This window comes from Cannabis sativa, chromosome 8 (genome assembly GCF_029168945.1).
Source record: "Cannabis sativa cultivar Pink pepper isolate KNU-18-1 chromosome 8, ASM2916894v1, whole genome shotgun sequence".
Lineage (NCBI taxonomy): Eukaryota > Viridiplantae > Streptophyta > Magnoliopsida > Rosales > Cannabaceae > Cannabis > Cannabis sativa.
In genome coordinates this window covers 15,092,171-15,107,137 of record NC_083608.1, presented here as the reverse complement: position 1 = coordinate 15,107,137, position 14,967 = coordinate 15,092,171, and the positions used below count along the sequence as shown (strand labels likewise).

The 14,967-nt window shown below is 27.7% G+C and overlaps 1 protein-coding gene and 1 non-coding gene across 2 annotated transcripts; one reads left to right on the top strand and one right to left on the bottom strand.

Annotated features, from left to right (window-relative positions):
• Nucleotides 1-5,169, bottom strand: LOC115701471 (AP2-like ethylene-responsive transcription factor At1g16060). The gene is made up of 8 exons (XM_061102432.1): nt 4,981-5,169; nt 4,650-4,843; nt 4,456-4,538; nt 4,111-4,199; nt 3,891-3,964; nt 3,746-3,796; nt 2,675-2,751; nt 1-751 (listed from the first exon to the last, which is right to left on the bottom strand). Exons 2-8 carry the CDS (start codon nt 4,823-4,825, stop codon nt 204-206), a joined length of 1,098 nt encoding a protein of 365 aa, XP_060958415.1. The 5' UTR covers nt 4,826-4,843; nt 4,981-5,169; the 3' UTR covers nt 1-203.
• On the top strand, nt 3,076-3,158 carry TRNAL-UAA (transfer RNA leucine (anticodon UAA)). Its single transcript has one exon. It is a non-coding gene; the product is annotated as a tRNA-Leu (tRNA).
• Nucleotides 5,170-14,967: the final 9,798 nt, after the last annotated feature.

Genomic DNA, 14,967 nt, shown 5'->3' with positions numbered 1-14,967 from the left:
CTAATAAAAATTGATATACTTGAATTTTATTTACCTTGTCTTGATATTGCAATGTAAATTAATAACAATGATCATTTAATAATCAAATCACTAATTGCTTTCCTCTCTATTCACAAAATGTAAATAAAAATGGTTCGCAAAGTCTTATAATTAGATCATGCGTTCCAATAATAATAATAGTTGTGTTGTGTTTGTCTTTCTCTCTATGCATCAAGTTCTTCACAATGAAACATTGGTGCATTGATAGGAAACGTGTTTCCCAAGTCACCAAAAAGAATGTCATCTCCCTCTGTATAGCTACAAGAATCTTGGCAATCAAAGTATGTTTGTATGTCCTCCGGGAAGCTCCGGCCGCGTGGTGGCTCAGTCTCGGACGAAGTTGATGATGGGCAATCCACTCCCAAATTAGTTCTCTCAAGCATTTCTTTGAACTTAGTGGATTGAAGTAAAAGCCCTAAGGCCGACGAAGGCGCCCCCGCGCAACCACTATTACATGTCGGCGCCCCCACCGCAACCAAATCATCAACACTACTTGAGCTTGGTAACCCTAGTCCTTCATTAGGGTTAGGGTTTGGATTAATTATTAGGTCTTCATTAGGGTTTGGTTGGAAAATATTGCTAGGGACGTTATCTTGAGTTGTTGGACGTAACCACTTTATGTAACGGCTTAAATCAAAATTTGTAACGGCGTTAAGTCCACGGTACTCAATTGCTGCCATGTCATAAGCTGTGGCTGCTTCTTCTTGTGTAGCTGTGTAAAAAAACAATTTATATAATAATAATAATAATAATAATAATAATAATTCATGCAAAAAATGTAATGAAAACGATTGATATTGAAGAATTTAATTTTGCTGTAAAACATTGGTGGAGATTTATATAGAAATTGATTTATTATTAATTTCAAAAAGATTGAATGTGAGAGTATAAATAGCTGACCAAGCAGTTGGGGGTTTGGTCATCTACATCCCAACTAACTTTGATTCGATTGCGTATATATATATAAATATATAGTTTTATATATATTTTCCATATCACATGACCTACGTATATAATTACTAATTAGCCATATAGTTTTAGGAGATTTCTTTTGCTTTTTTAATTAATATTATTATATAGATTATTATATAAATTAATTTTGTAGGACCACATTAATTGTATGTATTCTTTAATGTAACAAAAGTAATTTATCGTTGGATGTTAACACAGCAAATGCAATTTGGGAGATATTAATGATCATTATTTGTTGACAAGTGTCAAAACCAAAGGCAAAACTTTTTTCAAAGTTTTGGTTTTAATATAAAGAAGCCATGCACTAACAGTTGACTGATTACTCTTGTCCATAAGTTTATATTAGTGAAAGTGATTCTTCCTTTTAATAAAACTATATAAAAGTCTCTATATATGTATAGTTAATTAACTTATTGTAGATCGGTTTCATTGATCTATATATATATATGATTAGACCCACAATGACTATATATTGGATCATTATTTATTATTAATAAGGAGGGCCGATTCAAGTAGTTTGATTTGAGAGTTTGAACGAAAATTAAAAATTAAACCTTTCGAATTATATGTATGTATTGGGATCATGAATTTTATAATATTTTTGTTTTTATTTTTGTAAGTGCATATTTGTTGTTATGAATAATATTTATTAAGTATATGTATTAAAAAAACATTTATTATATTATATATGTAAGAAAATGATAAAAAAAAATTAAATGACTTTTTAATATATGAGCTAATGGTTCAAACAATCTAATATTTGGAGTAAATCAAGTTAATAACAAAATGATATATATGAGAATCAGAACATAAATTATACATTTAATGCTCATTTGGTAGGCCGTATAAGGATCGTATTGTATTAAATAATAAATAATATTATGTTTGAATAAAATAATATATTGTATTAATTATTACGACTAAAATTTTTAATATATAATATAAGTTGTATTATTTAATGTATAACAAATGATTCGTATTAGCTTACGAACCATAGTAATATAAGAGTAGTATACTTATTCTAAATTTTTACTTTTAAATTTTTTATATATATGAAATATCTCCCACCTTTTATTTTAGTTAGCAGGCCTCTCAAGTTTCCACAATTCTAATTGTGGTTCAAGAATTTCAAGAAATTTAATTTTTACATTTCATTTTAATTAAAGAAATTCAAAACATAAAACTTTTTTTTTTAAAAAAAACATTTTTTTGGAGTTTAGGGTTTATAAGAAATTCAAATAGGTTTATTTTTTATTTATTTTTTTTATTTACATATTATTATTTTTAATTATATTCCTCAATATTTTTTTAAGGAATAATTATAACTCAGTTACATACGTTTTGCTATGATGATATACAATAATTAACCTATCTAATAAATTATTTCCTTAGGGTATAGTTATGAAATTATTTTTTAGGATCATAGGTAAATTTATGCTTTATGATAGAAGTAAATCAGACATAAATTAATTTAGGTAAATGTATGCTTAAATAACAGACATAAACTAATTTCCCTTTTATTTATATGTACGATTATTAGATAGTCCTAATTTTAGTTTGTTGGTTTGTGAAATCATTCTTATTTTTGATAAAATACAAAATATATATATATATATAAATAAATTTTGTCATTGATAATAAATAAATAGAAGTAGTTACGTACCATAGGTTCCTAAGTAAAGATACTTATTTCCAAATACTCTTCCAATTCGTGCTTCCCATCTTCCATTATGGTGGTGTCTACACATGTGTAGTCATGTAGTGTACCAAAATCAATATCTATTATTGATTATACAAAGTATACATATACATATATACGTAACTCAAACTTACTATAAATGTATACATATTTTATTTTATTTTGAGCAAAATGACATTGTACACCCTTTCTATATATTTTATCTACTTTCAGCCACTAATTAAATTAATAATTGGTCATCTAGAGTAGATATGAAAAATTTAAATCAAAATTGAAAGAAAAAATATAAAATTGACCAATCAATTAATTTATTTGTGAAGTATTAAATATAATATATAATATTTGTAACTTATACATTTCATCGAGCTGGTTTGCCCGAGAGGTTAAGGGGGTAGACTTAAGATCTACTGCACATAAGTGCGCGTGGGTTCGAACCCCACAGCCAGCAATTTTTCATTTTCATTTTTTTCACTTCATTTTATAATTGATTAAAATTATTAATATAATAGAATATTTAGTATTTTTGTCCCTTGAATTTTCAACAATAGTGATTATATTTCTTAAAATATATGGTTTGTTAAAAATTTTTTCTAAATTATTATATTTATAAAAATTTTAGTCTTTCTGTTCGTTAGGTTTCGTCTCATTATTTTGTTTAAATGCTGATATGTTTTTGTAAATTAATAATTTTGTCCACCCAAACTTTAAAAACTATCAAATCTTACCCCGTAAAAAATAAAACTGAAAAAGCTTCAATATCTATTTTAGTAATTTTTTTTTTTAAAAAAAAATTATTTTGAATAATTAAAAAAAAATAATAAAAGGAAGTAAAATTTTGTATTGGCCAAAATTTAGAAGGTAAAAATGTTAATTTTTAATAGTTAAAGAAACAGAACCTAACAAAAATAACATAATTATATAACTATTATATTTTAAAGGAAATTTTTAACATGCCATAAATTTTAAGAAAAAGAATCAAATAATGTCAAAAATTCAAAAAAAACAAAATTACTAATTATTGTTTATAATAATTACCTTGCCACTCCCCTGTACTTGGAAACTCCTCGTGAAAACCCACTACTTTTTCTACAAAATAAAATGCAAACAAACAAATTAATTAAAATTCATATGCAGATTAAGCTTAACCCACAATTTAAATTTAAAAAATGAATATAAACACCTTCTAAGAGATCCAATATATTCTTCTTTAGATTGACCCTCCATTTCCTTCATCTCTTCTTCATATGTTGATAACTATACATATATATACACATTTTCAAAAACACACCATGTTATAATCAATTAATTAATTTACTCTTTATAATTTTAACCCCATAAAAATAGTAATTGAAATTAAATTAATAATAGTAAATTAATTAGGAATGAATAATAATAATTACTGGAAAATTAAGAACTGTGTCTTGTCCCCAGTACTTCAATGCTGCCAAATCATATGCATGTGCTGCAGCTTCCTCATCATCATAAGCTCCTAATAAAAAAAAAAACCCCAAATTAATTAATAGAACAAGAAATATATATATATATACAAAATTAATTATTTTAGTGTAAATTAGAAAAGTAATAACTTACCTAAATACACTGCATTCATTCCGATTCAGCAATTCCACCACCAAATAATAAATTAACCCAATAAAAAAAACAGAACAAATTATATATACGATTAAAAAAAATTAAGCAAATGTTACTTAATTATAATAATGATAATAATAAAAATAATAACCAACCTTGTCTTCCTTTCTTATTTTGAGAATCATTCCAGCAATTTTTATCCCACAAATGAGCTTCATATCTACCTGTCCAACGATGTCTGAAAAAAAAAAATATAATTAATATAATTTCATAAACGAAAAATAATCGTTACAAATATTTATAAATATATATATATATGTATATAATTTCATAAAGAAGAGAAATTAACCTTGTGACACCTCTGTAAATGGAGCTACGACGAGGAGGAGAGTCTCGAGGTATACTTTTTCGAGTTCTTTTCTTCACCTTAGATGATGATGATGATTTATTACCTTTGTTTGTGGTTTTATTAATCTCAGCCGTTGATGGACTATTCTTCTGGGTTTTCCGGCAGATCTTAGCCATTAATTTTAACTTCTTTAGCTATATAATAACAGAGGGAGAAAATGAAAAAACAGAGTAATATAAGAAATAATAATTAAAAGAATTTATATATAAAAGTTATATGTTCCCTAAGTAGGAAGAAAATATTTTAATTAATGAAATTAATAATTACTTACTTGAGTAGTACTAATAATAATATTAGTAGTGGTACTACTTCCTAGCTAGCCGGCTTAAATTGGACTGTGGTTTTTTTCTTTGCCGTCTCTCCAAACGGCTACTAATCTCTTTGCTTTTGTTGTAACTTGTTATTGTGAACAAAAATGGTGTATATATATGTATATTTATATATGTTGGCTTTAATTTTTTAATTTTATCACTTCTAATATTAAGCAACTTATTGGCATTGGGTATAATTTATTTTAATTAATTAAAGGAATTATTTCACAAATATACAAAAATAATAAAAAAAATTACAAAAATATAATTGTACTAAATTTTAAATATTTTTATGATTTTATTTATAGAAAATATGATTATTTTTTTATTGTACTTTTGTTAATTTATTGTTGATTTTTGTTATCTGTATGTTTTTTTTATGTTATTTTTCTGTTATTTTTATACAATTTTTTTTTTTTGTTTTTTGTGTTATTTCTATAAAAAAAATTGTAAAAATATAAAAAGAAAATCTTTAAACGTAAAAGTGTAAATTTTTTTTTTTTTTAAATGATGATTTATGAAATTATTCTTTAATTAAATGATGATGGGTTTAATGTTATTTACTTCTTTTATTCAATAATCAAAACCTAACCCCATTCTTATCTTTATTAAAAGAAAGAAGTACTTAATAAATGAAACGAAAAATATGATTCAATTTTGTCTTGTTTTTAGGTCTTGTTTATTTCCTGTATTTGTGCTTGGTTAATTCATTGATGTGTCGTGTCATAATAAATTTTAATTTATTAATTCCCCATTCTCTTATGTTATATGATATCAGTACATTTTGATATAAAGAGAATGAACATTATGTGGAAATAATTGATTGGGTTTTGTCCATTGCTATTCTATAAAAGTTAATTTACTAAAAGTTATATACATGAGTGTTTGTTTAGTGTTATCAAGATGATTCGTTTTCTTTTTGGGCCCATTCTCTTAAAGTATTTATTAAAATAAAATTATATTATATGATATACAATTACTTTGTTTTGGAGGCCAACTTACTTACCTGTATTTTTAAAAAGTATTATGACCTATTAGAAATTTGGGTCTTTTATTAGATCATGCCTTTGACATTTTCCCATGTATTAACAAAGATACACTATCAATTTTTTAATATTAATAATTGAAAATTTTACACATGCTAATTTTTTTAAAAAAAATTTACATTGATATTTATATTTTTCCTACTTAATTTTTTTTTATTATCTTTTATTTATTAAAGTTTCAAAAAAAAAAAATCTATTTTTTTTTTATATTTTTTTAGCCAGTCTTAGCTGATTTTCTTTAAGTCAGTTAATGAACATTTTTTTTATTATTCTTTTTTTCTCATCTCTCTCAATTTCTCTTTTTTATTTTTATTTTTTTAAATTCTCTCTCTCTTAAATTAATTTTTTTTTTATGTTTGTATATATCTATTCTATATAAAATATGGCTATGCAACGTAATTCTTGATTTAACGATATCTTTTTGAGTTTTTTTCGTTAACTTAGGTGCCGTTTGGTAATACTTTTGTTTTTTAATTTTTTAATCACAAAATGAAAGTAAAATTTTTGTTTTTAAAAAATTTATTTTTGAAAAACAAAAATGCGTTCTGTAACCACTTTTGTTTTTCAATTTTAAAAACAGAAAACAAAAGTGTGTTCTGTAAAGTTCATTTTTATTTTTATTTTTTGATTTATTTAAGTCTGGTCTAGGTCCGGGGTCAGATTCGGGTTCAAGTCAAAAGCCGGGTTCAGCGCCAGGGCCGTGGGGAGGAGATTTGGGTCCGAGTCTGGTCGTAATCCAAAAGATTGATTAAGAAAAAAAAAACTGTTTAAAAAAATATTGAAAGTGATTTTTTTTTTATTTTTAAAATTTTGATTTCTAATTATAAAATTGAAAAGTAAAAACAGTTTTATAGAACATGTTTTTGAAAAATATTTTCACTTTTCTACTTTTAAAAACAGAAAACTGATTAAAAAAGTGTTACCAAACGCCACCTTATTATTTAACAGAATATTCTTTAATAATTTTATAATATTATTATATATATTTAAAAATAAAAATTATATAGATATTTTATATAAAGAAATTTAAATTTAAAATACTTAAAATATTATAGATATTTTTAATAATATTTTTAAATTTATTGGTTTAACTTTGAATTAAAATAATAAAAAAAATATGTAGATATTTTATATAAAAAAATTAATTTAAAATATTATAAATATTTTTAACCATATTTTTATTTTTTATTATTTATTTTATATTTTAAATTGAAACGATTGTAATAAGGAATTGATTGCTTTTTGTTTAAGTTATGGTAAACCGATTCACACAATATTTTCCGTAAAGTTTAAGAATAAAAAGCCTATATCAAACTTACGAATCCAGCTTATATATAGACACACTCAAATTTTACTTATTGCAATTAGGTCAATATTTTAGGGAAATTTGATTTTTTATACTTAAAAATGTTCAAAAAAAATTTTTTGAACCAATACATTTTACACTATGAAAAATATGACTCTTTTTTCAAAACTCCAAAAATACCCCCCTCTATCTACTTTGTCTCTCTCTCTCGGACCGAACAAAAAAAAAAACATATGGTCCGATGGTCCGTGGTCCGATGGGGTCCGACCAATCGGACCCATCGGACCATGTGGTCCGACCATCGGACCATGTCCATCTCTCTCTTCGTTTTCCTCAAATTGAAACAAAAAAAAAAAAGAAAAAAAGGCATATGGTCCGATGGTCGGACCACATGGTCCGATGGGTTCGATTGGTCGGACCCATCGGACCATATGTTTTTTTTTTTTTTTTTTTTTTCAGTTCGGTTCGAGAGAGAGAGACGAAGAGAGTGAGAGGGGGCGGTTCGGTTCGGTTCGGTCGGCGTGGATCTACCTTTGACATGGTGGTTCGATTTGGCGTGGATCTCCAGTGGTGTTCGGCCGGTTTTTGTGGTTCACAGTGCGTGGTGGATCGGCGTGCGTGGTGATCGGCGTGCGTGGGTGGTTCGAGGAGGAAGGATATGCGTTGATGACGATGGGTGTGGGGTTTCGGGTTGGGTCGGAGGGGTTGGGGTCGGACTGGGGTTGCTCCGATGGGGGTTTTGGGTGATGGTGGGATGTGGGTGTGGTGCTTTCGTGGTCGGCAGAGAGGAAGAGAGATGCTTGAGTTTAGGGTTTTCAAATGTGAAGGGTATTTTTGGGAAATTAACAATGTGGTCATATATGACCAATTTTAATAACTATGCATTTAGAGAAATAATTTTAGGGTATTGTAAGTATGAAAATTTAAATTTCCCATATTTTATTATTTTTCTATTATATTTTTGTTTTTTTATTAATGTTGACCTCGCTTTTAGCCAACGACAACGAGTCTATTTTTATAAGCGATAAGTGATTTATGGTAACAAATATATGATAAAGCAATGTAAAGACAAAGGAATTTTATAGAGGTTCAGCCCCGAGCAGTTCGGTAGTAGCCTAATCCTCGTTATTGTATTAACTTAATATCAAGGAGAAAGATTCCTTTTCTTATAGCTCTTACAACAATATCTCTGAATGTATAATTCTTAGATAATATATTTAGGGTATAGTCTTAGCTCAACTGCTTTTCGACCTCTTGCCCAGTGAACATGCATCACTATTTATAGGGCTAGTAAGCTTGGGGAGGAAGAGTTTCCCCTCTCGTTACAATGCGTATAAATAGAAAGATCGTGGGACCAATGCTTAATGCAAGGATCGTGGGATTGAGGCTGAATACACTGATAGTGGGATCGTGTGTATACCATATCCACGTAAATTGATCCCTGAGTTATAGGGATTGTGCTGATGACTCACGATGCGAAAGCTGAATTCACTAAGTGTTGGTTGCTCTGCGCGGATTGTTGAATACTTTGCTCTAAGAATGCCAGCGAGGCATCCTGCTCGGACTATGCTTCCCGAGCAGATGTTCCAAGTGGATTCCACGTGTCACCATTCATGTGACGCCACGTTAGAGTGCAAAAATTGGGATAACAATTAAGTTGTTCTAGGGTTTTTTTATTATTATTTTACTGGAACACAATATTTTTGTAATTTTAAAACTTTAAACACGGTATTGCTGTAAAGTTGGTATAGTAAAAATATAGAAAAAAAAAACTACGTGTCACTGTATTTTTGTAAACTTTCTCTCATTTTACAGTATTTTTATAAATGGCCCTTAATAATATGTATATATGTATATTTATATAGTTAGTATTTATAGGATTTTTACCTATTTTACCCTACACACAACAAGAACAATAATCAATTTCCCAAGGTCAAAACCAACCTTTCCTACTGAGTCAAAGCACAGTTGACCCACAAGAGTCACAACCCCAAACAACGGTCTTTTAATCCCTAGACTACAAGTAGTTTAAGCAATTAACCCTAATAACTTAGAACCTTCTCGAACTCATTCTATCATTTACACACTCAAACACGAAATCCCAAAGAAACCCTAGCAGAGCAGAGCTTCGTGTTTCTTTTCTGAGGAACATGAACTCTGCAACAAAACCCAGTGGAAACCCAGATTCAACCCTTCCTAGATCAGATTAAAACCTAGAAAACACACACAACAATCAAACACATTATTAAATGCAGAAAGAAAAATGGAAAGTGTGCACCAGAATTTTTATAGAGGTTCCCCAATGAAATCTGGGTAGGTCCTCTTCAAGATCGCCTCGTTTCCACTAATGGATCTTCAAGATCAATGATGTACAAAGCTGGATTCCAAATCACAAAGGTAAGATAGGTAATCCTTGGTATTTTTACAGTGTTTATTTCTCTCTATCTATCTCTGAATATTGTACTAATTTTCTTTCTTCTTCTTCCTGTGTATGTTCTTTTCTGATTTCTGGATCTCCGAGCCCTAACCCTAGGGTTCCAAGACTTACCCCACTATAAGTCTCCTCCTCTCTCAATCTAATCTGATCTCTATGTGATCTGTTTAATTTTCATGTATTTATAGACTGTAGTTTAACTGGAGAGAGCATAGAGTTAGTTGTAGTCGTTGGGCGCCACCTTTTGTTTATAAAATATTTTGGAATTGTTTTATAAAGTTTAAGTACGGGATTTTGAAATTTGTAAAATGTTTTTTAAGTATTATTTTATTTATTTATTAAAGTTTAAATAAATTAAATTTTTGCTAAACCCTTTAATTAGGAAAGGTTGCACAGTAATTATGAAAATATTGTAGCACGCCTAAATTAGTAGGGTGTTACAGATTGGCTAAACGAAACTATTACATTTACATGTGTAATATTGTTTTGGTATAGTTGTTCGTGGTTTTAACCGAGCGACAAGTGGCCTTCTCAAGAAGGACCAGCAAGTTGTGGGCCCATCTTCAGTACAAGAAAGCTTTCACAAAAATTAATCAGCCAAGTTTATGAGAAAATTAGACACTATACCCTTTTTATATTGTCCTCTTTTACTTTTACTTTTTTTTTTTAAAGTCTATTATTTTTACTTCTTTTTTTTAAACGATGTACCAACTTTGTCCTTGTCATTTTAAGATACTCTCCATGTGACTCATTTATGTTAAGGTATTTTGGATACATTACATATAAAAAGAAGTATATTTCAATTAAATATAAATTAGAAGTAAATTTAATTAATTGATAAATAAAAGAGGTATTTTTTAATTTAGTCCCAAGTTTATACCTTATTTAGACTCTGCGTTCGGATAACTAAGACATTTATCCCTCTGAATGAGTGCAACAACAAATAACATACAAACTATGTGTCGCTGAAGCGACCTCCCTCCCGAAAGGTCTTAATGATCCAAAAAGATCTCAACCTCTTGGATATAAGCTACCCACGATCCCTTGAAATACAAGGGGTCATCCAAAATTATCTACGTGCCACATCTCTGACACGATCTCACAAATTTTTGGAGTTTGTCATCCTACTGTAGAAACGTGCATGGTAAAAGGTACAATCTCTATTGGGATTGTAGTAGCCAACTAGCCATTACACTTGACACACATTTTTCCTAGGATGCAAACGACGGCTCAAACATGACCTATCAACATTAATAATATAATGAACAATATCGACTTGTTGCTTGTGAGAGATTGGACCTCACTTACTAGGCCAATGCTCCCAAGTTGATATTTATCAATATGAGTTCATATATTTACCCTATGGATGAGCTATTTTGCATCTAAAACCCTTAATTGGGTCTAGATTAATCTCGCCCAAGATGCATGGCTACCTATAAATAAGACATCACCCTCACCATGTAAAGAGTTTCAGACATTAAGTTTTACAATAGAAAATACTCTAAGAAATATTGTAAATGTAAAAGCTATTGTTGTAAGTTCAATAATATGAATTTGTGGATTAGTTCATTAACACCCTAACCACCCAACCATGTAAAAACCTTTTGTTTGTTTCTTTTAATCTTTGTTTAGTTTCTAATCATTTCTTTAAATAGTTTCTAAAAAATTTGGTAAATAAGTACATATTTCGAATGCATATATAATAATTAATTGTAATTCTTTATAAAACATGATAATAATGAATAATTGATATAATATAAATAATTTTTGAGTTATTTGAAGTACATGTATTATTAGAGCATCTTAATTTAATATAAATGTAAATAAATCATGCAAAATTAAAATATAATTCACTTAATTAGCAAAAGATGTATTTTAATAGTGTGTCAAAAGGTGGTGTAAATTTGGAGCATAACAGAATATTATACTAAATTTGGACCATAGTAAATATTGTGCCAAATTAATTTTTTTTTTTTAATATATCACATTTGAATTATTTATTATGATATAAATTTTGTATCACCATGTATATACTATTTTTTTATTTATTATTTTATTAGTATATTTAATTATAATATTAAATGATAGACAATTTATATTATTTTTAATGTTCTAAATAATGATAAGTTTTACAATTATATAGCAGAATGTAAATATATTATAAAATTATTTTTGTGTTAAATATAGTAATATTTTTACATATAACAATAAAGATGGTTCTTTGGCTAATGCTAATAAGTATAGATGGACTTACTATCTACCACATGGGGTAGAAGAGACAATGTCTTGGTGTCATTAGTTTATTACTTTTATTATTGACGCAAATTCTTAAGTCCTTTCAAATTAGTACATCAAATTAGAAAGCATACAAATATCTTTATAAATAGAATAGTAATTAAAGTGAGTTAGTTTTTGTTTGTCACATCTTTCTTTTAACCACATTACAACCAACTACCAAATCATAAAATCTAATAAGTTGATGTAGTCGGTTCCTATATTATATTGTATAATAAATTAATTAGAATTTTAAAAAATAAAATATGAAACCAAGACAAAAAAAAAAAAACTAATAAAAAAATTTATTGTATCTTTCTATGGTTTTATTTTTTAAAAAATGAATTTGTGATTTGTTATACAAAATGCAATAAAATTTTAAATAGTAACAATGAATATTACTATTGGGCACCTGGTGCTTAGTACTAGACATTTTATTTTGCGATTGGCTAACGATAAATTAATAATATTGACACATAAAAATGTGCTAAACACCACCTTTTAACATTTCTCAATAATAAAAGGAGAGTTATTGTATTAGAAAATTTCATGCATGCACACAATCGACCGACCCTACAAAAATAGGTAATGTAAATTTAGAGTAATTAATTTGTGGGCAAATAAACTAAAAATAGGAGTGAAAATAGTCCTAAGAATTTGTAAAATTATAGGAGAAAAGAAACAATAAATTGGTGTTATTTGTTGGTGTAGCTCATTATGTGACAGTGGGGCTTGGCTTGTTGTGAAGAGTGTAATTAATTAGAGAATGCTTAAATTATTAAAATTAAGTATTAGATCTTATACATTTTAATTTAATAACGCTATTTTAGAATATTACTAACTATTCATAAAATATAAAATGTTAACTTATGGTGCTAAATAATAGAATGTTAATTTTGTTATTAATCCTACTTCAGAAAGAAAATATGTGAACTAAAATTGAAAAACAGCTATGAAAGTCAGAGAAGTGTTGTGATTAATAAGATTATAATAAGGTTATGACTTATGAGAGAGAATGGGTAGGTCTTGGTTGGGTGGTAGTAAGTAATATATATGATATTTCATACCAAGATTTTGGGCACAAAACATAGCAATTTAATTCAATTATTATGAGCCTACTAGTTACTACTACTACTACTTCTACTCTACTACGTACTATAATTTATTAAATAGTGTTCAATGCAAAGAAAAAGAAAGTTGGTACTCCCAACAAAATTGTCGACACCATTCACTTTCAATTTAAAGAAAACGCTTCCCCATATACCACAATTTTTGGATTAGCTCATTTCTCTTCTATTTCTATTATTTAATATTTCTTTAAGGAAAGCGACTTTATATGTATAAATATATATATATAACATAATAATAAATAAAATAAAGGCTAATTAGGATTTTTGTCCCCTGAACTTTGACATGTACTAAATCATGTCCCTGAACTTTTAAGGCCATTGAAAATGCCCCCTGAACTATTGAGATTGTTGGACTTAAGGACTTTTGTCTAATTTTATTTAATTTTACTATTTCAATGATTTTTTATGTACTAAACCATGTTCCCCAGACTTTGATATCTACCAAATCATGCCCTTCGAACTTTGACATGCACTAAATTATGTCCCCTGAACTTTCATCCATGTTAGACTTTTTTTTACTAAAATTAGAAAAAAGTCATTAAATCTAACAATCTCAATAGTTCAGGGGCCATTTTCAATGACCTTAAAAGTTCAGGGGGCATGATTTGGTACATGTCAAAGTTCAGGGGCAAAAATCCTAATTAGCTAAAATAAATAAATAAATATTTATTATCTAAAGTTTTAAGTTTGTCTAATATTAATAAAATTATAATTTTTGTCCAATTATTTTATCAACACAAACTCTAATAGGAATCGTTTGGTACGCCATGTTGTATTATATCATATTGTATTGTATTTATTTTGGGAAAAATGAACTTTCTTATTGGGAAAAATAATAAACTTCCAACGCAACAAAATAATAAAGAAATGAAGCAAAGTAATTCGATTTGGTAAAATTACGAAACCCACAAGGAGAGATATGTTTCACTTTTAACTCAAAATTACACATTCACTATCTCAATCTCTCTCTATAAATCTCAATACACTATTTGCTTCTTACTCATTTTTCACATTCACTTCTCTTTTCACAACTTGCTCTTCTTCTTACACACAACAGTACTCTCAAACACAAAACACATATTTATAGGAAAAATAAACTTGGATACCAAGACATATTGGGGACCAAGACATTCTAAAACTTTTTTAAGAAGACTCTTCAAAACTTGGCTACCAAGACTCATTTTCTCACAATTAATAATTATCCAAAAATAAATTGCAACTTAGCAAATGTAGATAAATAAATTAATTTGACTCAAACTCCAACAATTTCCACCTTGACTTAAATTCTCTAAACTCACAACTCAAACCATCAATAAGAGTTTATATGCATCGAGTGTAAGAACATTTTATTTTGGGAAATATATTTCTATTTAATGAAATAAATTTCTATTTAAGGAAATAAAATAAAGAATTAATTTTCTGATAAATGAATATTTTATATTCATTGAATCTGGACAAAATCAATTACGTAATATTCTATATATGGTCAGATTTAAATATTTATTACTTGATTTGATTTCCTGAGTTAATTGTCAAAATATTCTGACAATTAATGTGGCGCAGATACTGATGGAGTATCTCACGTATAAATATAGGGTCTCGATCCCCGAGCTCCTCACTCATTCTGTTCATAACAACATATTCCATATAAAGAGAGTTGAGATAGCGAGGATGTAATATCCAAATTAAAATAATATTTAATTTTTCTTGAGATATTAATAGTGCGAGGATAATTATCTCATTTATTTGTGTTGTTA

Excerpts from the sequence above, each read along its gene's own strand:
- LOC115701471 (XM_061102432.1), bottom strand. The coding sequence starts at position 4,825 with ATGGCTAAGATCTGCCGGAAAACCCAGAAGAATAGTCCATCAACGGCT. Across the intron at positions 3,965-4,110 it reads ACACAGTTCTTAATTTTCCA|TTATCAACATATGAAGAAGA; the intron begins GTAATTATTATT and ends ATATATGTATAG. Across the intron at positions 2,752-3,745 it reads AAGTACAGGGGAGTGGCAAG|ACACCACCATAATGGAAGAT; the intron begins GTAATTATTATA and ends ACACATGTGTAG.